At 43.3% G+C, this 21,515-nt stretch overlaps 1 protein-coding gene across 3 annotated transcripts in view; it reads right to left on the bottom strand.

Moving 5' to 3' along the window:
- LOC139752778 (uncharacterized) overlaps window positions 1-21,515 on the bottom strand; it is a 550,949-nt gene that overhangs the window by 78,352 nt on the left and 451,082 nt on the right. For all 3 annotated transcript variants that reach the window (XM_071668691.1, XM_071668693.1, XM_071668692.1), the window contains exon 4: window positions 16,987-17,112. In XM_071668691.1, coding sequence (XP_071524792.1) covers window positions 16,987-17,112 — 126 coding nt within the window. The remainder of the gene's footprint in view (window positions 1-16,986; window positions 17,113-21,515) is intronic.

Below are 21,515 nucleotides of genomic sequence, written 5' to 3'. Positions count from 1 at the left end.
GCCTATCAAGATCTCGCTAGTCCTCAAGAGCTTCAGCGAGGCGAACCACGGAGACCAGCAGACAGCATCATTCTGACGTCATCAGTCACGTGATGAGTTATTGGCGCAATAAATAACCCGGATAAAGGTTAAGTGGTGCTTGAGTGTGCCATTGATGAGAATTTAATGGGAAAATGATGAGAATTAGTTTTCTATACTCAAAGTCTATACCATTTTTTTCCCCCTCTTATTTTTCATGCGTAATGTTTTATTGCAACATTACCCGCATACGCATTATAATGCTAACGTGAAGGTAAACATAGTATGCCCTTATTACTTATGAATTTAAGTATATAATATGATTTTAAGCACAAACGCACGCACGCACACACACACACACACACACACACACACACACACTACCTCAGTGGTGCAGTGGTTATTGTTACTGATTGAGTTAACACAGGCCCACACGGGGTCTGGCCCATATGGGTCCGAATCTTCAGCGCGCCAGTCGGCCCAAAGTCAGATCCAGGTGTTTATCCTCCCCACCTGGCTTAGAATGATCCTAGTCAGAACAGTTTATGGCAAAAGCCTCGTCCATTATCAACTAACTGTGTTATGGCTCTGCTTGTCATAGTTTCCTTAGATTTTAAGTACGTTTCGACTAAGCTATTTTTCTATGTTTATCATCATCGTTTGTAAGACTGAACCAGGGACGACTATTATAGTATATACATAATTATGATACAATGTTATTATAGATGACCCAGAGTTTATAAAGAGCATTGGTATATTGTCTTTAAACTCTATATCATCCCCTAGTACATTTAACGTATACCTCAAGTATACTCAGTTGATATGATAAACTTTTCCCTCACGACCCTAAAGGGAAGGAGAGGTGGTGTGTGTGTCACATTAATGGGGTTATCTTCATTCAGAATCACTCCCTGAACACCACACACTTTGTGTATCTCTGGCTTGTGGTTTCAGGCGGATACCTACTGAAGTCGAAACTAAGAGGGTCAAAACCTGAAAGTAAGAGGATTGGGGTACCTTCGTTCAGCAGACAAAATTTCTCACAGTTATCACACAATCGAACGTAAACCATTTCAACGACTCTTCTCTCATTTATTTTTTTCCCCCTATGAACCTTCCTAGTTCGTCGCGTCAGTGGTTCGTCTGGCGACTCTCGTCCCGAACCCCCCTCGAAAAATAAAATCGAGACAAAAGGAAACAAACCTCAGCAAATCTAATTCACCTACAGGTTCTTTTTCTTTTTTTCCTTCGAGAGAGAGAGAGAGAGAGAGAGAGAGAGAGAGAGAGAGAGAGAGAGAGAGAGAGAGAGAGAGAGAGAGAGAGAGAGGTTCACATTTTTCAACCGTAACATAAGACATCAGAGCAAGAGATTCAGAGGGACTGAACGATTCGTCTCGAAGACCGAAATATGATCAGGGCCAAGTATGACATATCTAGGACTCACGTTCCCCCCCGCTGAACTTCGTCGGCACCAGAACCGCGCGCGTGCCCCACACCTTCCCTTTATGCTCTGCAGTCGATTCTAATCAGCAGTAAAATTTCTTGATATGAACGACAAGTAAAAGAAATACCTTGTAGCTTTTGGGTGCCTCACTTCAGGTTATGGGGCAGACCAACTCGATGCGTTTCCCATACTCGAAGCCACTGTTACCAGAATCGGACGCTATAAACACACACACTGGACTGGGCCTAAATGACTTATGATTTCCTAATGATATTCGTACGTAAGATCACTTCATCAACCTGGAGGGAATATAAAGCGGAGTCGCTATGGAACAGGTGATGCCCAGATATTTTTTTTCCAAGACTAACACATGAAATCCCAAAACAAACTGAAGTTAAGTTGCATCTTTGCCAGTCTACACAGCTTAAGTCACTCTGGTCCAAATCTCCGAGTTCCAAGACGTCAGTCTGCTTTACGATGGGGGTCTCAGACAAGCGTATGTCATTCGGTCTTCCTGGTCGATCACTCACAGAAAGGTTGCCCTGGGAGGACAACACGAGGGACGGGTGGCGTTTTCAAAGTTTAGATGAGAATGGCATTTTGTCTGGGTGTAGGTGTCAAGGGGTGGTGGAGGACAAGGTGTCACGGGATAGTGGAGGACAAGTGTGGCTCGGGATGGTGGAGGACAAGTGTGGCTCGGGATGGTGGACGACAGGTGTAGCGGGATGGTAGAGGACAGATGTGTCGCGGGATGGAGGAGGACAGGTGTTGCGGGATGGTAGAGGACAAGTGTGGCACGGGAGGGTGGAGGACAGGTGTCGCGGGATGGTAGAGGAAAGATGTGTCGCGGGATGGTGGAGGACAGGTGTCGCGGGATGGAGGAGGACAGGTGTCGCGGGACGGAGGAGGACAGGTGTCGCGGGATGGAGGAGGACAGACGCGTCGCGGGATGGTGGTGGAGGACAAGTGAGACATGGGATGGAGGAGGACAGACGCGTCGCGGGATGGTGGTGGAGGACAAGTGAGACATGGGATGGAGGAGGACAGATGTGGGTCATGAGTAAATGTCTACAGTGTAAGTCTACGGAAAGTTACGGTATAATCTATGTAGGGAATTTCTACATGTAGATCTTTTGTGTTAATGTGTGTGTGTGTGTGTGTGTGTGTGTGTGTGTGTGTGTGTGTGTGTGCGTGTGCGTGTGTGTGTGTGGTGTAAAGTTTTTCTCTATACATGCATGATGATAAGAAAAAGAAATGACTAGTCATAAATCATGGGATTCATAAATGCACATAATAATATCTTGATAAGACTGTGTGTCGCTCTGCACTTCCGAGTCGTGTATCATATTGTATTATATCCAGCCATCGCATTTCCGAAGCCTGGGGGAAATCAGAATGGAAACCTGGACTCTTTAACGCGAGACGTACAGTCCGACCATCAATCTAAGCAACGAGTGACTGCTTTAGGAGAGTGACCCATTGCTTCAAAGCCAGACGCACCGGCTGCTTGAAAACTTTCTTAAAACAAGAAATAAGAAATGAGAAAAAAAAAAAAAATTATTCTGACATGTCTTTCTCTGGGTTAAGACTCGGTCCCGGTCGTTCCTTCCAAATGCATTGTTACTTTATATCATCCTCACAACCGTGAGGGTGCAGCTGACGTTGGTTGTGATGCCTCTGCTTGATGAAACCAATTTGTTTCACTGGCGATCTTGCCGCAAGAGCCCGCTGATGTTGCCCCCTTTAGAGGTGATGCTGTTGCCTGTTTTGCTGGTAGTGGAGGAGGGGGTCGTGTGGTGGTGGAGAGGTGGAGGGGTAGTATGGTGGCAATAGTGCAGGCTATTGTTGGTGGGAGCTGCTGATGGTGATAGTGGTGGTGGTGCTTAGGAGTGCTTTCTCTCGTGATGACTTGCGGTGGGGAAAACTCTTGGTGGCGGGCCATTACCACTACAATTACAACCACTACTACTACTACTACTACTACTACTACTACTACTGTTATTGCCACTACAAGTATAGCTTTCCTCTCGCCCGTCTCTACTGTTGCATCACTCCTGTTGCTGTAGCTCTACTACTCCTGCTGTTATTCTATTGTTGTTGTTGTTGTTGTTGTTGTTGTTGTAGCTGCTGCTGCTGCTGCTGCCCGTGGCAGGCGTCAGTTTGGTATGCACGACAACAATATCTGCTCGGAGCGACATTCCATGTTTTTGATTTTGCTCTGTCAAGGCACACGCATTGCTGCGTGACGGAAATCAGCGAGCGTGGTGCAAAAACAAGGAACCCAAGCACAGACAATAACAGTGTTATGCAGCGAGGCACAACAGCCAGGGTGGATACGGGGTTGCTGCCGACGGTAGTGAAGTGTGGGAAGTAGTGGCTCCATCAATGGTGCTTTCCCCATCAATTCTGCGCGAGTATGATTGTTATATAGAAATCCCTGGGGATAAGGGGATAAAGAATACTTCCCACGTATTCCCGACGTGTCGTAGAAGGCGACGAAAAGAGGATGTAGCAGGAGGCTGGGAAATCCTCCCCTCCCGTTTTAATTTTCCAAAAAAAGGAATACAGAAGGGGGCCAAGTGAGGATATTCCCTCTTAACACTCAGTCGTCTGTTCTTAACACTACCTCGCTAATGCGGGAAATGGCGATGATGTATAATATATATATATATATATATATATATATATATATATATATATATATATATATATATATATATATATATATATATTATTTATTTGCTTTGTCGCTGTCTCCCGCGTTAGCGAGGTAGCGCAAGGAAACAGACGAAAGAATGGCCCAACCCACCCACATACACATGTATATACATACACGTCCACACACGCAAATATACATACCTATACATCTCAATGTATACATATGTATAATGTATACACACACAGACATATACATATATACACATGTACATAATTCATACTGTCTGCCCTTATTTATTCCCATCGCCACCTCGCCACACATGTAATAACAACCCCCTCCCCCCTCATGTGTGCGAGGTAGCGCTAGGAAAAGACAACAAAGGCCCCATTCGTTCACACTCAGTCTCTAGCTTTCATGTAATAATGCACCGAAACCACAGCTCCCTTTCCACATCCAGGCCCCACAGAACTTTCCATGGTTTACCCCAGACGCTTCACATGCCCTGATTCAATCCATTGACAGCTCGTCGACCCCGGTATACCACATCGTTCCAATTCACTCTATTCCTTGCACGCCTTTCACCCTCCTGCATATATATATATATATATATATATATATATATATATATATATATATATATATATATATATATATATATATATATATATTCAAATTCTGCTCTGCAAACTTGCTCTGGAGACGAAGACCTGCAGAACAGTTTGTGTATAAAATATATCCCTAATGCGATACACAAAACTCATCGCAAACGGAAAGATGGATGCAAATCACACGTAAATCTGAGCAATTTTCATACGATCAAAGCGACTCATATCATTACTACCCATACAAACCATTCGTGGTAAAAGGTCCTGAGAGTTGCTGTATTTGAAACCTATTCATCTTTAAAGGATTCTCACTACTTCCTTAATATGCACTCGAGAATGGACAATTTTGAGTACGACGTTTGATGCCAAAGAAAAGGATCAATCCTTTCTGCCGGCGAGGCTTTTGCGATTCACGAAAAGGCAGTCAATTTCGTACTAAAAAAAAAAAAGATGAACCTTGATCACTTTCACGAAGGCCGGAGTTTACAGCTGCTTCATCTCTACCGCACATCATAGAGCAGAAATGTCATCAGTGTGAAGAACAGTGAAGAAGTTGTGTTCTTGAGGACTTGTGCATCCGCCAAGTGGCCCCCGCTCCTGCTTCTACAGTCACCAGGAAGAACTAATGCTCCCGCCTCTACAGCCACCACTGAGGAGTGCTCCCGCCTCTACAGCCACCACTGAGGAGTGCTCCCGCCTCCACTGCCACCACTGAGGAGTGCTCTTGCCTCTACTGCTACCACCAAGGAGGGCTCCCGCCTCTACTGCCACAGTGAGGAGTGTTCCCGCCTCTACTGCCACCACTGAGGAGTGCTCCCGCCTCTACTGCCACCACTGAGGAGTGCTCCCGCCTCTACAGCCACCACTGAGGAGTGCTCCCGCCTCCACTGCCACCACTGAGGAGTGCTCTCGCCTCCACTGCCACCATTGAGGAGTGCTCCTGCCTCTACTGCCACCATTGAGGAGTGCTCCCGCCTCCACTGCCACCAATGAGGAGTGCTCTCGCCTCTACTGCCACCACCGAGGAGGGCTCCTGCCTCTACTGCCACCAATGAGAGTGCTCCCGCCTCCACTGCCACCAATGAGGAGTGCTACCGCCTCTACTGCCACCACCAAGGAGGGCTCCTGCCTCCACTGCCACCACTGAGGAGTGTTCCCGCCTCTACTGCCACCACTAAGAACTGCTCCCGCCTCTACAACCACCAAGTGGGGAGTGTTCCCTACAGCTACGGAGTGCTTCTTACAGCTACCAGAGAGCAATGTTCCCGCCTTACATCAACTATTAATCGCCTTCCCGCTTCCCACAGCCACCAGGAAGATGTGCTCTCGCCTCAACAGCCACCAGGAAGTTGTATTCCCACTTCTACAGCCACACCACCCAAATAACGAAAGACTCGTTGGCAAACTCCAAAAATTAATCACAAAAGGAAAAGCCATAATATCGTTGCTTTATACTGCGGTCAGTGGATCATTCACTGCGGACAGGGTTAAGGAGCGGGTGTAAGGTGGTGGTGATGGTGGTGGTGGTGGTGGAGAGGTCTGGTAGTTGGTGGATAAGAGAAGATAAGGGAAAAGAACAATATAGGTAGTGGTAGCGGTGATGGTGGTGTTGGTAGTGGTGCTTGTTGGCGGTCAGTGGTCGAACTGGTGTTTGATGGGTGTCAAGTGGTCAAAGCGGTGTTTGTGGTCGTGGTGGGTGGGAGGAGGTTGAAGTGCTGTGGGAAAGACACACCATTCCTTGCCAACACTGAAGGTGTTTCGTGAAGATCTCCACGGCCAGCTGGAGATAAGACATAAGTTTTACAACTCTGAGTTCAAGGTACAGTATAGCAGTGAAGGGGTCCTTAATCTACTGAACACGACCAGTGAACGAGATATAAAAGATACAGTTGACTGCAACAGATATTAGATGAATAGGTAAAGAAAACTCATCGATGTCTGTCGTCAAATCACATACTGACTCTCCATATATTCTCTTCCATAAGCAAGGCTACTACAGTGAAGGTCAAAGGCAATATGAAAGGTCAAAGGCTGGCTGGCTATACGAGGGTGGAGGACGAGAGCCTTTTACTGGCTGGGTTGCAATACCTCCCTCCTCACACAGTGCTACACAACCCTCCTCACTCTTGGCTCTAGAACCAAACAGGAAGATCTCAAGAGTGACGAAATCTCAAATTCAACCTCTCCTCCCAGGCTCCACAAAACCAAACGATACATTGAAAGGAAATCTATATCAATGCATTCAAAAAAAAAAAAAAAATGAAAAAAAAACCATTTCTCAAGGAGACCAAAAATGATGCTTACACGAAAATGATAAAGTTGTCACGTGTGTATATGACTATATAACCTCAGCACCTCTTTTTAGTAGAGCCCCTGCAGCTTTAAGGCCGCGCTGCAATCAGAGGGCAGGTGGCATGACGGCCTCCTGCTGAGGGAGAACCTCCACGATGAGAATGTACTCCTTTTCGTCCATTGTCGATTCAACGTCGCCAAAAGTGACTTTTCACTCGCGACTTCACAAAGATTTAAATACGGACTATAACAAAACATAGCCTGCTGCTCGGAACACTATGTTTAAAGACTTTCAGACACGTTTCCACACGAGACATCATCATCCCTATTTGTCACAAGCATCATCCCTACGGAATCAAGCAACAGACAAATTTAGCGGAAACTCTCGATAGCCTCTGCCGAGCAACACCGCTGTAGAAGAATGAAGGACTCACATTTCTACCCAGGTCCCGACATTTTAAAGTGAGACACAAACTTCGAGTCGAAAGTCTCCACAATCCATGAATTAATTGCTGCCCAAGACAACCACTACTAAAACTTTTCGTTCGTACTGACAGTGGTACGTGTCCTCTCCGTACGTCAGCTGATAAGTAGATGTGAAGTAAATAAATCCGCATTTGATGCGCGACGGCGTCCCTGAATCTGTGGGTTTCGTAGCAAGTCATCGACTTACGCTAAAAATACTAATACGGGGAAAAGAATGAACTTTTTGTATCATTTTTTTTTTCTTTATTGGTATTTTGCTCTACTGATATAAACTGACTGCAGGTGAAGATCAATACAGAGGATTATATGAATAAATTATTTCATAAAGTATCTAATCTTAAACTTGGTAAAGATAATAGATAGATCATGGAAAGAATAGAAACACCTCCGTTGGTATTTAATATTAGTAATGAGTTTCTCTATCAAGATGAAAAATAACCTGTTTTTACTACCATTATTATCATTTTGATAAAACTCCTAAAGACTGAAATGGCATCTGTATGACCATCACAAATATTCAGTGAACTTGCGTATGATCTTAACTTTATATAGAAGCATATTAATACCGATTGTTGCTTCCAATTAATACCGACTGTTGCTTCAAATTGTTCACCCCTGAAATGATTCTATTTTCTACCTCTTGACTTCGTTCACATTCGCTTTAGGTGAGCTATAAACATGTAGCCTCTCACCTTCCTCTTATCTCCACTGTGTAGCAAAGTCAACATAGGTCTCGTCACTAATGCAAGCCTTCCTTAGTTCTTTCTCCAGCCTCTACTGGAAGGGGATTAATCGAAAATCCTCATCTATTACATCCTAATAACCTTTCAGAACCATTGCGCTATACGTAAATCTTTCTTCGAACGCGCTATTATGTATTCCGTGACATTTCTTAACGCACAAATTGTTGTAACATTTTCGGCTAACAGCTACTGTTAGACATTAATTGCACGGAAAATAAAATCACTGTCTGTCTCTGTGTACATTATTCCTACTTTTGAAATGGCTACCAGCATACGTAAGCGAGTGTGTTAGAAGACCAACGAGCATAACTGGATTATGTACAAAGTGGTTGGCGCTCAAAAAAAAAAAAAAAAAGAGAGCTTGCTGCATGTGAACGTGTTGGAATGGGCGGCAGGTGATATGTCTACTCATTTCGGGGTGGACCGAGTGCAAAACGTTGTAATGGATTTAAGAGAAGAGGAACCGAGATATAAGTGAAAGCCTTAGTCAAACCAGAGGAGCCTTGGAAAAGAGTCCTATATACAAAGATACTAAAGGGGATGGAAGCCACCTGTTTGATGGTCGAACAATTCGACGACGACAAGACCCCCCCAACACCACCACCACCATCCTCCCTCATCAACGTCACATGAAGCACCGCACCCTCCCTACACCAGCCCCAGGTGATCTTAGAGGATTAAGCTGATGAGCGAGGTCACAGCGTATGATCACGGGGCAGGTAAATATATATGGCTGTCTCCCGTTCTGCTTTTCCCATGTATCTTCCCCCACACCCTACCCCTTCACCAATTCCCCCGCACCCTACTTGTCTCGTATATCATCTCCCGGGACTAGTCTTTGGTTGTAATTCCACATTCCTACGATGGAGACTGCAATCTACGTAAAATACTGTCACCTGAAGTTGCCTACGCCTAGGCGAATCGTCGTGTGCACTGATCAACACACACACACACACACACACACACGCATACGAAAAAGTTCCCACATAAATGAAAGTATCAATGATCAATGTTTCGTTGTGCATATATAAATATATATATATATATATATATATATATATATATATATATATATATATATATATATATATATATAATTTGTTTATGGATGGGGTTGTTAGGGAGGTGAATGCAAGAGTTTTGGAAAGAGGGGCAAGTATGAAGTCTGTTGGGGATGAGAGAGCTTGGGAAGTGAGTCAGTTGTTGTTCGCTGATGATACAGCGCTGGTGGCTGATTCATGTGAGAAACTGCAGAAGCTGGTGACTGAGTTTGGTAAACTGTGTGAAAGAAGAAAGTTAAGAGTAAATGTGAATAAGAGCAAGGTAATTAGGTACAGTAGGGTTGAGGGTCAAGTCAATTGGGAGGTAAGTTTGAATGGAGAAAAACTGGAGGAAGTAAAGTGTTTTAGATATCTGGGAGTGGATCTGGCAGCGGATGGAACCATGGAAGCGGAAGTGGATCATAGGGTGAGGGAGGGGGCGAAAATCCTGGGAGCCTTGAAGAATGTGTGGAAGTCGAGAACATTATCTTGGAAAGCAAAAATGGGTATGTTTGAAGGAATAGTGGTTCTAACAATATTGTATGGTTGCGAGGCGTGGGCTATGGATAGAGTTGTGCGCAGGAGGATGGATGTGCTGGAAATGAGATGTTTGAAGACAATGTGTGGTGTGAGGTGGTTTGATCGAGAAAGTAACGTAAGGGCAAGAGAGATGTGTGGAAATAAAAAGAGCGTGGTTGAGAGAGCAGAAGAGGGTGTTTTGAAATGGTTTGGGCACATGGAGAGAATGAGTGAGGAAAGATTGACCAAGAGGATATATGTGTCGGAGGTGGAGGGAACGAGGAGAAGTGGGAGACCAAATTGGAGGTGGAAAGATGGAGTGAAAAAGATTTTGTATGATCGGGGCCTGAACATGCAGGAGGGTGAAAGGAGGGCAAGGAATAGAGTGAATTGGATCGATGTGGTATACCGGGGTTGACGTGCTGTCAGTGGATTGAATCAGGGCATGTGAAGCGTCTGGGGTAAACCATGGAAAGCTGTGTGGGTATGTATATTTGCGTGTGTGGACGTATGTATATACATGTGTATGGGGGTTAAGAACAGAGAACTGGGCCTTTGAGGGAATATCCTCATCTGGCCCCCTTCTCTGTTCCTTCTTTTGGAAAATTAAAAAAAAAATAATGAGAGGGGAGGATTTCCAGCCCCCCGCTCCCTCCCCTTTTAGTCGCCTTCTACGACACGCAGGGAATACGTGGGAAGTATTCTTTCTCCCCCATCCCCAGGGATAATATATATATATATATATATATATATATATATATATATATATATATATATATATATATATATATATATATATATATTTTCAAAATTATTCTACTTGCATCCTACCATCTTTTCGTCGTCACTGACACTAAGGTTGATCATTATAAACGTACAGCCTCTTACTTTTTCTCCCTATGACGTCCATTGTCATCAGGCGAATGTGGGTTTCAGCACCAATACGAGAGTTCCTCGATCCTTCTTTTCACTCCTGAAATGGATTCGTCGCCCTTTCTCTGCATCAAACTTGCATAACCTTTAAGTCTGACAGTCGACATACGTCTCTTGAAAAAAGGTCCTTTTAATATTTTTTTTCTTTTTTTTTTGTCTTTTCCAACCCTACATTATGCATTACATGGTATTTCGTTACCTCGAGGGAGACCTATCGTAACAATTTTCAGCTGACAGGGTCTGAAAATACACACACACACACAATAATTGTAGGGCACAAACAATCAGTGTCTGAGGCTGCTGCTGCTGTTGCATGCACCCTGGCCCACGTACGCTCATTACTTTAATGTTCGAAAACACGTATGTTATTCTCTCCTCCTGAATTCCTCATCACTTAATGGCGAAAGGAAGCCGAAACGTTTCGGATCTATTTCGAATTACTGAGTTTCGTGTAATCTTGTCAGCGCAGTACTGTGTTGGAAGCATGAAACGGAAAAATGGTCTAACAATGTCCAGTACAGGCCAATACCGAGGTGAATAAAATGCTTACGCAACAAGATATCCATCGACTGTGAACAAGTCGTCATTTTCAATAATTCTCGGGGGAGGTTTAAAAATAACATGAATCCATGTCTGCTCAACAAGTAACAGGGATTAATAGACGAGGCAATATTTGAAAATCTTTCGCTTAATCTCAGCATACCTGCGCCATGCTGGCGGAGCGAAGGGAAGGAATTATGTTTCCGAAATGGTTTTAGTAGTAGTAGTAATAGTAGTAGACATGCCTAACAAATAGTATGCAAATTCAAGCAGAGGCCCAGCAATAATATTTTCCCTTCGCTTTTTTTTAAAACTAAACATCAAAATAACCAGGAGGGAAAGGACAAATGATATGCAAACCGGAGCTCCGGCAAAAACAGTCTCTCTCTCTCTCTCTCCCCAAAGAGAGAGAGAGAGAGAGAGAGAGAGAGAGAGAGAGAGAGAGAGAGAGAGAGAGAGAGAGAGAGAGAGAGAGAGAGAGAGAGAGAGAGAGAGAGGGGCTTCACTGAAAAGCAAATTTTTTTCTTTTTACATTGTCTATAAAAATCTTAACAGCCTTTCAATTATTCTGGTGGCAGAGATTATTCAACAGCTGAATTTCTCACAAGACTAAAATATTTTGGCAATTGTATCTAACGAAGACAACTGTGACCTATATACTTCGTCTGCTCACGACCCCTTGATTTATCTGCTGTTCGTCCGCTGCGTTAACACGTTTCAAATCCAAGTGATGCGTGGGACTGGGAGATCGATGGTGAAGCGAGGTTCTCGAGATGGCTTCAGGCGGGCTGGTAATACTCCTCCTCGCCTCGTCCACTGTAGGTTCCTCTCTCCAAAGGTTCGACCTACAGGTGTGGGGGATTAAGTCTGGGTTACCCGATGGATGGAGAGGAACCATGTAACAGCACAATGGGACAACTCTGGCGATTCTGTGGTGTTACAGAATTTGCCTTCGTGGTAGACCCTGCCATTGTGCGGCTACGATGCAGATGGGTCGTTTAGCTCAACGCCCTGCGTATGTCCACTTGCCCAAAATGCAACAGGAGACATACATCTTAATGACCGAAGCAGATTCCATGGGTATGAGAGCTTATACAGTATACTGTAGTCCTCAGCCTTGGCTAGCTTTAGAATGGTCAATGTCCTTCCTAAATTGGTTAATTTCCTTACCGCTTTACTGGCTTAAGGTTTTGATACGTATTTTTCAAAATCAATGGAGATTCAGAAGGTTTTCGCTTCCTGAATAACCACATGAATACTTTTAACTTTCTCGTCAAGTGGTCTAACGGAAGCGTATTGGTGCTACGTCTCTCTCTCTCTCTCTCTCTCTCTCTCTCTCTCTCTCTCTCTCTCTCTCTCTCTCTCTCTCTCTCATAGTCCAAACATAAGATTAAGCAGGAAGAAAAGGTGGGCCAATCATTCTGGGTGTTGGTCTAGCAATAATCGACTCCCAAGCTCCATATTCTGCATCCAGCCTCTGATGAACTTTGTTTGGACAGCCATGCTGAAATAACCAAGCCCAGCACCTCTGGCTGCACGCAATATCTCACTTGTTACCAGACAAAACATAGGAGATCTTCGTCTACCCAACCAGTACGAGGGAACGGCAGTCACCATACACAAACCCATATCACTTAAGTAGTTTTTTTTCGATAAATCTTACTGAAATTTACATTCAGTCAGGAAACACAATGAGGACTTGAAAGAAACATCAACTTCTTGATATTACAATTGTGATCATTCCTTTTTTTTCTCTCTCTGATGAATGCAACCGTGATTTTCAACTACTGTAAGATCAGATTTGCAAGATGGCGCTGTGTATTATGTTGTACACTGCACATGCCACGTACAGACAAAAAAGGATTTACTCTACTTAAGGTTTTAACGAGGAATCAAATCATTGCAAAGCAAGGGATAAAGTCCACACACACACACACACACACACACACACTGGGGCATAACTTACACCCACATTACATCAACGTCTCAGTGTTTTCCTTTGCCTCACGAAGACCATTCCACACACCTACCACTAAAGCCACCGAAACTCGGCTGAGCTTCCCTCCCAAGTCACACTCGGCTTTTGTTTTAACGCCCAACTTTGTGTACACTGTGCCAGACTCCCCCCGCAAGTTGGGAGGGAGTTAACATAACCACATTAGCCTGGTTGGTGAAGCGCCCTAGGGACTGAGGTTCCCTTCAAATTACTTTTGTTTCATAGTCGCTCAACTTGTACAGTCCCGGATGTCGAGTACGAAATATGGTTTTTCTTTTTTTCTTATTTCTAGCTGGAAAGGGAGGGAGAGGGAGGGTCTGTTCTTCGCTAGTGCCTCATGATGTGTGCCTCCTAGCCAGAGAATGAGAGTTTCCGGTTGTAGAGGACTCGTCAAAATGTTGAGAGAGGGAGAGAGAGAGAGAGAGAGAGAGAGAGAGAGAGAGAGAGAGAGAGAGAGAGAGAGAGTGTCTCAACCCTAATAAATCCATGAGCTAAGAGAGTGTCTCAACCCTAATAAATCCATGAGCTAAAATAATGTATTGAGACTGAGAGAAACCTTTAAGGTGCTAAGGAATTTTCAATTCCAGCAATAAGATCACCTTCATCATTACCATCTCCCTCTTGAATTAAACTTCAGAAACAAGTTAACTCAGAGCGAGAGTTACTCTGAAGCTTACTTTCAGCACAAGTTAAAAGAAAATGGAAGTAAGGAGGTCACCAAGTTGTCAAAAACGGAAAAAAAAAAGAAAAAAAAAAAAAAGGCTCGAGTGGTGAATATTTTTTGTCGTGCACATCTTAAGTGTACCGTCATCCTGCAGTGCCACTGGCAACTACCATTTGATCCAGGAAAGCCTACGTTAACGATCGTTAACTTCATCACGGGCCGTTAAAAAAAAATGTCCATATTCTCATAATATAAAGCAAGGTGATATGTGGTGCAAGTCCCATTCCCCGAGCCACATTTGGTGCCACTTGTGCAAGCTTTACCGTCCTTCCCTTAATAAGCTCACTAACTCAAGGAGAAGAAGGCCGTCATAAAGTCATTAACATACTTCGCTAACGTGAGAAATATTACAGTAGCGTGAACCGGAATTTTATAAAAGAGTTTTCTTTCCTTCCCCCCCACCGAGTGTTGAAGGCTCCTAAGGCCTTTTTCCGAGCCCCGAAACAACGAGGAAGTCGAGCAAAGTTTTCAGAAATTCTGTAGATGTTTATAGAACAGTGTCAAAGTTAGTCGGTACTTGAGACACACTGGGTGTTTGGACAGTCAAGCCTTTCCACGACCCACTACTCCCCTCCTTTATTTCACTTCTTTCATCACCTCTATACGTAATAAGAACAGAAATCAAAATCGAAAACTAAGGGGTCTTATTCTCAAGAGATGGGTTGACGTCGTCGAGTTTTGAACATTTCTCATCGGTGGAATATGATCAGTACAAACCCCCGTTATTGATTTAGTATCAGAAACTTAAGACCTAAAATATGCTATCTTAAACCTTTACTATCTGCTATCATACGTATTCGTAAACCCTTTAGGTATCCTCAGAAAAGATGGGAGAAATTTAGGGTCACAATTTAAGACAAATTGACCCGAATGAAACCATCCCCAGTTAATCGTCTTCATGTCATGAGATATCAAATGACATTTTCCAAAAACTCATCTCTCAGATGCCCTTGTGGCTGATGAGATATCTGATTGCGGCAACCAATTAATATTGAATTACACGAGAATAATCGAGACCCAGCTTTGACGAGGGGCTCCTCCCCACTGTGGAAGGAAAAGAGGAGTTCCCGAGATGAAGAAGGAAAAAAAATGTATGGAGGCAATGATGTAATTCTCTCTCCCTCCATCTCTCTCTCTTCGTCTATCAGTGCCTCTCTGTAGCTTGACCCCATACATCATTCATAAGTGCTAGAATTCTCCTTCGATTACAAAAGAGCCACTGCAGTTATCAAAATCCCTTCTACATTCGTGGTTATCAAGATATAATACATCAGAAAACTGGAGAAACTATACATTTTCTTTTATCTGGGTGAGCCACATCGAGCCGTGTTAATTCTGAAATGGGACGACTCCTAATTTTAAGAACCTCTTTCTTCCACTAACTACCAGGTATGGAAGGGAGAAAAATTGGGCTAATTGTTGACATTCTGAATTCACCAGCGAGACGGAACGACGACGACAAATGAAACCAGGGCGCTCATGGCGTCTCTCCTTACCACTACCCCATCCCCCAGTGAAACCAGCGTTCCCCCCCTCTCCTCGTCTCCACCAGCGAGGCTAGCGTTGCTCCCTCCTCCCACTGAGGCCAGCGTTGCAACCTCGTCTAGCGAGACCAGTGTTGTCCTCTTTCCCTTCCCCCCCAAGTGAGACCAACTCATATCACATTCTGGACTCGTTTCGTTTACAATTTGCCTGAATAAGACAGCGGTGATTTAGTGGACGAACTGTGTCTGCCAGGGACGTAAGAGGTCAACACGAAGCTGTGGTTTCACCAGAAAATCTAAACTACGATGATTAATAGAGAGAAATGTTTACATATGAATTCCCAATCTTTTAAACTGATGCTGACGTTTTCTCTTACATTAGCTAAGCTTGAGAAAATTCTTTTGTTACTTTAGCCTCATTAAATAATCAATTCTGCAACCCGCAACAACTAGGCGAAAAGAATATCTGAGAACTAGAAACCTCTACCGATACATTAACTGTACAAACCTAGAAATCTAGGTTTTCAATATTAGAGTGGAGAGGCGACCACAATAATCAAGAAATATGGTAAATTAGAACGTTTGAATTTACTTTGAAAAACATTCGCCTGCAATGTTCTTTATGCTTTGTTGGCGTACATGATCACACACACGACCACAACAAGACTGAAATACAGTAAGGACGCGGGCCACAGGCATGGAGAGAGAGAGAGAGAGAGAGAGAGAGAGAGAGAGAGAGAGAGAGAGAGAGAGAGAGAGAGATAGCGAGAGAGAGAGAGAGAGAGAGAGAGAGAGAGAGAGAGAGAGAGAGAGAGAGAGAGAGAGAGAGAGAGAGAATGTGTGTGTGTATGTGTGTGTGTGTGGTTTTCGAATCATCCTTAACATCTGAAGGTGATCAAGATTATTCCGCTGGTAAATGCAACTTAATGCTGAGGGCCTTAATTCCTCTTGCAGAAGTTGCTAGGCCTGAAGCCCAGACAACCAACCCACCAACCAAACCCACTAACCAAACCCACTAACCAAACCCACCAGCCAAACCCACTAACCAAATCCACTAACCAAACCCACCAGCCAAACCCACTACCCAAACCCACTAACCAAACCCACCAGTCAAACCCACTAACCAAACCCACTAACCAAACCCACCAGCCAAACTCACTAACCAAACCCACCAACCAACCTGAAACTAAATTAACTCATTTGCTTGGTAAAAGAAAGTATTTTATAAGGCTATGGAAAATGCAACACATAGGGAATGAGATAAAAAACTGAGTGACAGTATCAAAACGAAAGAGGAAGAGAAACTCCCTTTAGAGAACGGAAAAATATTGGGAAGTTTGATTATTCCCCTACTTCATTATCAAACACATACGACTATTTGGGTCGTTTTACTAACAACAGACAAATGAACACTCAAGGCAGCATCAGAGGCGTTGGACCTCGTGCCAGCTGGCAGGAAAGATGCTAGTGATAAGGAACACATCATCAAACGTCTGGTCTTACCTCCCGTGACTTTGCATGTGAGGATGAGCGGGGAACCTTCGTTATATGGACCAATGATGGCTGCGCCATTCTCGCCAGTCACCAGGTGAGCCGTCTCGTTGAATATCTCTGGCTTGTTGGGCGGTACTGGAAAGAGAGAGAGAGATACGGAGGAGAGATTAGTTACGACGTCTCACAGTCAGCACATGCAGTGAAAAGCGAAGACAGATAGATAGATAAATAGAGAGAACAGAGCCAATTGTGAACATTAACTTGGTTCACAGACCGTAATTGTACAGCATTAACAGAACCTATATAAAAAAAACGAGAAAAATTATTCTTAAAAACTTATAATTTAAAGTATAAAATCTCGTCATTATTAACATACGGGACTGATAGGAAGAGAGGTAACAGTCAGAATGGAGATAAGAGAAAATTACAGATGACGCTATGATATGGAAACACCAGTTGCCCCCATAACATGTCGAGTGGTCATGGAAACGACAGACTGTTTAGTAACCTAAATTACACCCGGAGATGGATATACGATTCAGTACCTCTTTAATCACTCTTAAATCATGTTTCATATGGACAACTGTCGCCAAATCTGAAGCACATAAAGAATATATAAGCGAGAGGACGGTTGCCTTACCTTAGATTGAGGAAAGGCAGCCATACGCACGGCCTGTTTTGCTCAACTGACTCACAGGCTTACCAACCCTAACGCTCGATGCTCGGACAGAGCTGCCAACATACGTATGTTTGTGCCACCCTCCACTCTTGAAGCTCCGAGAGTATTATCAACATACCCATGTGTTCACCAAATCTACCTTGACGTTGGAAGCTCCGAAAGAGCCGCAAAATCACCCGCCTTGACGACTTAGACGCGTTACTATACGAAAGATTTATCGAGAAGCGAATGGCAGTGACCAGTACGATGTCAAACCGGGAAATTAGCCTAAATATTAAATTTCAATATAAATCATTAAGAATTCACAAGCATCTTGCATAGGGAAACGTTTATCTATGAGAATATTATCAACACTTTGGCAGAAATATGACGATCAATGTCAACATAGAAAATTCGGTTTACGTGGAAAATGGTCGTTTATGAATCTCTCTCTACTGCTAGAAGGGAAAGACTGCTAAACACAATTCAAAAAAATGCTTAGGGAGCTGGATACCTTTTACTAAGGACGCATGAGAATCTCCGTCCAATAATGTCTGATATCACGGATTCTATGTTGCAAATAGCGAGGTAAACAACCTAGAATGATCGTTGCCACGATGTTTTTGCTGCTCCTCTGCAAACCCTGGCTTCCCCAGAGTTAACCCCCTGTTGAGTGTATGTAAATACACACGTATATACATGTAAACAAAGACAGACATACTGACAGACAGACAGATATAAGCAAACAGACAGACAGACAGACGAACAGACAGAGTGGTAGGCAAACACTCTTAAATATAATCTACGCATGGACTATCAAAAGAATTGGATGATATAGCGAAGTTGTGAAGAGGACAACTTTGAAAGTATAACGTAACGAAGAGAAGTTGTGAAGAATATAACTTAGAAAATATGGCCCAAAATCATCACACATCATACGAAAATTATCAGTTTTCAAAGATCAAGTCCCTTGAATATACAAGGGATTACAAAACGTATAACAGTCATTCGTTGATGATGAGGTTATCAATGAAAAGCTCACGCGGTTTTTTTTTTTCTTTCCTGGGAGGAAGCAAGTGATTATAAGATTCATCCTTTAACATTAAAATCGTTATGAAGGAAGGTCACCAGTTTTGGACGGAAGAATGTCGAGATGAACTGGCTGCTGTAATTACGAGGAAAGAAATCACAGCTTTTTATAATCATGAGAGTCGTCGTGTGTGTTATATTAATTACAGGTTACACGCATCAGTGTTTCATCACGTTACACTCATCAGTGGTTCATCATGTTTCACTCATCAGTGGTTCATCATGTTACACTCATCAGTGGTTCATCACGTTACACTCATCAGTGGTTCATCATGTTACACTCATCAGTGGTTCATGATGTTACACTCATCAGTGGTTCATCATGTTACATTCATCAGTGGTTCATCATGTTACACTCATCATTGGTTCATCATGTTTCACTCATCAGTGGTTCATCATGTTACACTCATCAGTGGTTCATCATGCTACACTCATCAGTGGTTCATCATATTTCACTCATCAGTGGTTCATCATATTTCACTCATCAGTGGTTCATCATGTTACAATCATCAAAGGTGCAGCATGTCATACTCATCAAAGGAACAGCATATTACTCATAAGAGGTACACAATGCTGCACTCATCTAAGGTACAGCATGTTATACTCATCAGAAATACACAATGCTGCTCTCATCAAAGGTACAGCATATCATACACATTAAAGGTACAATATGTTGCACGCGTAAAAGGTACTCACCAAATGTGTAGAATATTTTCGTCATAGGAGGTCAGTACGTATACGTATACATATATGTATCTGTATACATTCTGAATTACTTACAGCTGACAGAAAAAAGACAGTTTCTAAATCCAGAATATCTGTTTAAACTGTTGTTAGTGAGGTTGAAGGGGATGTTGTGAGCTGCATAATCACGTACTCTCAATAAAAATTTCCACAAAATTCCACGAACGTAAACCACTACAAGTTAAAACTTCATGAGAGTCAACCTAAGACTGAAATTTACACAGTTTAGCAAAAGCAGATTATTCACAGCAGATGATGTGGATTCAATTAAGTGTAATGCTCGTTTATCTGGGTTATTTCCCAAAGGATTTCTGGGGAAAGTTCAGGTTTAGGGGAGAATAATGTGGTGTATAATTCAAGTCGACATACCTCACGAAGGCGGATGACAGCGAACAGGCATGTATGAAAGTCAGATAAACAGAACAGCTTTGGACATGATGGTGCATTGAAAATCACAGGGCATGAGATCATTTTGTAATCATCTCATGAAGTAGTTTGTTCCATATCAATCATAATCAGAATGGTTTCACATTCTCAAAATATTTTCGAGTTCTCCGTCTACATAGAAAACGATGGATAGAATTTTGTTTAATGTAACTCTGGTGTCTGGCCAGCCAGCCAGCCTGCGACCACAGGAGCTGCTACTGAAACGTCACTTGGCATATCCCAGTCACTCAAGTTATATCTCCGTTCATTAGCAAGAGTACAGTGGCGCGGTAAACGAGGACTTCATGTGCGTCTGCACAATTCATGCCTCACCTCGCCGTATGTCGTAATTTGATTACTCTCTTCGATCATCGCAATTCCATTCATGAAGCCACGACATTCCCTCGTCCTTGAGGTGTGGTGATTTACTTACAAGACCTCAGCACAGATCATAGGCAATGGTTGACTTCCTCACATACATACAATGGTGTGCTTGAAGCCCTCGACATTTTCCATTCTGGACCACAGTATACCCCACTCTGCTCTAATCCTTCGCACAGTAGCTACACAATCTCGCCTGCATTTCGTTCCATGTGACCGCACCACCTCCTCCTCCTCCACTTGCTCCTTCTACACATCAAGACTGACACCTCAACAGCCTTAAACTGAACTACTTGGCGAACATTCTTTTCCACACTTTCCTTCGGTGGCAGATATACACCAGTGATGCTTCTGGCTCCTCCGCTGAGCGTGTAACAAGAGGTTAATGTTCCGGGAACGGAGCCATATAACGCCTCGTCCTATGAGGTCACATCTTCCAATAAATGCTCCTCCGACCCTTCCTGTTCTCGGGCCATTCGGGTAAGGTACTTGACGTATCAGACCTGAGAGAGAGAGAGAGAGAGAGAGAGAGAGAGAGAGAGAGAGAGAGAGAGAGAGAGAGAGAGAGAGAGAGAGAGAGAGAGAACTCTCCATCATCCCGACGCTCAGTCGGCTTTCATCTCTGCCCGGAATCACTTGATGTATGATATCCGTGAGGTGAGGCGTTCCTTTATTCCGAGAGAGAGAGAGAGAGAGAGAGAGAGAGAGAGAGAGAGAGAGAGAGAGAGAGAGAGAGAGAGAGAGAGAGAGAGAGAATGCGACGGCGACCTCCTGTGCGTCTGGCAGTATGGGGTACCTGTGAAAAGACTTGCTGTAGGTTGAAGTGTCCCTGACGAGAAGTGGTCAGCAAGACTCCGTTGCTTTATGCGAGATGAAGAGTGTTCGATTCCTTGTAGTCGAAGTAGTATTATTTTGCTTCAAGGTGTTCCACAATCTAGTTTTTAACATACCTTGTTGTTGAGAATATATATCACTGGTTCAATATGCAAATATATATGTATATATATATATATATTCTAGATGCTATTCATGTTTACGATTATCCTATTTCTAAAAAAGAAACCAACGACATGGCGAAGGAGGAGATTCTCTTCAATGTGGTGAGCACATCTGAAAGTTTAAAGACTTCATGTATTTGCAGAACTTCATTACGATCTGGTTCTCCAGAGAAATTAACGTTCCCAACTCAGGAAAATGAATTAGTTGAGATCTGGATTAATTTTGACGGTATACTGCTGAA

This window comes from Panulirus ornatus, chromosome 13 (assembly GCF_036320965.1).
Source record: "Panulirus ornatus isolate Po-2019 chromosome 13, ASM3632096v1, whole genome shotgun sequence".
Classification (NCBI taxonomy): domain Eukaryota; kingdom Metazoa; phylum Arthropoda; class Malacostraca; order Decapoda; family Palinuridae; genus Panulirus; species Panulirus ornatus.
This window is presented reverse-complemented; position numbering and strand designations above follow the sequence as displayed.